The 2295-nt window shown below is 65.6% G+C and overlaps 1 protein-coding gene across 1 annotated transcript in view; it reads right to left on the bottom strand.

Annotated features, from left to right (window-relative positions):
• Nucleotides 1-2295, bottom strand: part of SARDH (sarcosine dehydrogenase) — a 74221-nt gene that overhangs the window by 1843 nt on the left and 70083 nt on the right. The window contains exon 21 of the mRNA XM_006164266.3: nt 533-668. Within this exon, the coding sequence (XP_006164328.1) occupies nt 533-668 (136 nt within the window). The remainder of the gene's footprint in view (nt 1-532; nt 669-2295) is intronic.

Here is a 2295-nt window from a genome sequence, read left to right as displayed (position 1 = left end):
GCTCTGCAGTGTTCTCCGAGCTGTGCGCCTCTGGGCCTGGGCCACGGTGGAACCTCACCCAGGCCTAGGGCGAAGGCAGACCCACACAGTCGGCTCTCCTGGAGGGGCATGACCATCCTTCCCCCTTCGGCCCTGGCATCCAGAGCTGTCTTGGCACTTGGCCCAAAGAAGGGCCCCGGGCTGCCTGCTCCTGCCCGCCCTCCACCGGCGCCTCCCGCCCTGGCCCTCACAGCCGGGGCCAAGCCTGGTTGGCTGGGCCAGACAGTGTCTGGGGGAGCAGGGGGGGAGCTTTGGTTGGCTGGGCCAGACAGTGTCTGGGTGAGCAGGAGGGCAGAGGAAGGTGGGCCCAGGGGGAGCCTGGCTCCCGGGTTCCTCTGGGGTCCATGGCCCAGGGCAGGGGTGGGCCAGGGCTGTCTGGAAAGCTACAGATGCCCTCCTCAGCCCTCCTTCCTCCCACGCTGGGCCCCGGCCTGCAGCCCCCACCCTCACTCGGACCAAGGCTCCCCTCGCGGGGCCAGAGAGCCAGACTCACCGGCCTCCCGCTGGGGTCGCAGATGTAGCCGTAGGCAATGGTCTTGTCAATGGCAAACCCGAAATCGGCCCTCCGGGTGTGGCCCACCACCTGGCCGTTCCTCCAGATGGCCTCCAGGCCGAACATGGGCACTTTCCTGGAACAGGCAATAGATGGTTGCCCCAGGGCCCGGCAGGGAGGAGGGTGGGGAACCGGGCTGTCCCGGCCAGCACCGCGGGGCCGACGTCAGGGCACAGGCTCGGAGGGGACCAGGGGGTGTCCTAACTGCAAGCCCCACTGCTCAGAAAAGGCCACCTCCGGGCTTCCTTTCTGTTCACGCCGCGGGCACGTGACAGCTTGAGTTCATTTCCTGTCTGGTTCGTCTTCTTCCACAGTGTTTACGGCGGACTTTGCTTTACAAGTAACATACGAACCTCCGCTGTCAAACTCGCGAACATTGCAAGTAAGAAGACAGAGAAAAAGGAAACTAAAACCGCAGACGTGTGGTGCTCAGAAATCGGCCTTCCACGCCGTCCGCAGGCTCTCCCCTGGGGACCGCCCCGCGCGGCCGGGGTGTGTGATGCCTCCTAGGCCTGCAACCTGGACTCGCAGTGTTCCTGTCCCACCAACAGCAGCAGGGTAAGGAGCACAGGAGGGCTTGCAGACAGTGGCCGTCTCCCCTGGCCCTCCCCTGGCCTACAGAGTGGTGGTAGTCGGGGGTGTTCCCATTCTCCACGCGGGGACCCTGGCCACAGGGAGGACCCGAGGAAAGTGACTCCAACCCTCACCCTCCAGGCATCGGGGACCCAGAAGACCCACAGCGGGGGATGTGTGGGTGCTACGTGGCAGCCTTGCAGAAAACCTCGCACAGCGGGAGACTGGAGCCACACTGCTCATGGCAGGCCAGAGCATCAGGGCCAGCGGGCTGCACAGACCCTGCTCTCCAGGCAAGGCCCCTGGCCAGAGCCCACTGAGCCCCAAGACAGATGAGCAGCCCTGACAGGGGCCCCAGGAAGCGGTGGGACGAGGACACACGGCCTGCTCTCCCACTCCTCCTTGTCCCCCTGACCCTTCTCTCCAGGCTCAGAAACCCCGGAGAGGCAGCCACGCTCACACAGCTACCAGCTCCTTGCCTGCAAAGCCGCACCACCTCGCTGCCCCAGAGACCAGCTATTCCGACGCAGGTCGGGGCATCCGGTGTGGCACCGGTGCAGAGGCGTGGCACCACGGTGCAGAACGGCTCTCGGCCAGACTGCGACCCAGGCGCCCGGGAGCCAGACTCTTCCTGGGTCCCAGGGGTACTTGTGTCTGCGCCTGATAACGCGCTCGAAGCTGTCCTTGCCAAGGGGAGTGGAGGGTCAGGTCCCCCAGGCGGGCGCTCCCCTCCCACCTCTGCTGCGTAACTGGCATGGCACCCGTCCCTTGGCATCCTGGGTCGGTGGGTTGTAGCCCAGCTGGGCCTTCTCACCATCTCAGGGCTGGGGGAAGACTTGCCTGGAGCAGGAAGGGAGGCCGCTCCTCCCAGCCCCAGAGCAGCCGGCTGGCTATGGCAACGGTACCTCTCTTAAAATCGTCATTGAGTGGGTGAACCTTTCTCTGTCCCCACAGGCCCAGGCCCCACCACCCTGTACGCAGCTGGGACTCGCCCTGCCTCTGAGGACCCCGACTTTGGAGCCGGCCTGGCTGGTGTGACTTCCAACTCTGCCTTCCACGGTGTGAGTCGGCCTCAGTCTCCCCTCTCCCCATCTATAGTGGCTGCTGGGTGACCCCCGGTGGGCCGTCGG

The sequence above is a fragment of the Tupaia chinensis genome, unplaced genomic scaffold (assembly GCF_000334495.1).
Source record: "Tupaia chinensis unplaced genomic scaffold, TupChi_1.0 Scaffold143602_1, whole genome shotgun sequence".
NCBI classification, from domain to species: Eukaryota; Metazoa; Chordata; class Mammalia; order Scandentia; family Tupaiidae; genus Tupaia; species Tupaia belangeri.
Note: the sequence above shows the minus strand (reverse complement) of the source record. Positions and strands in the feature narration are given on the sequence as shown.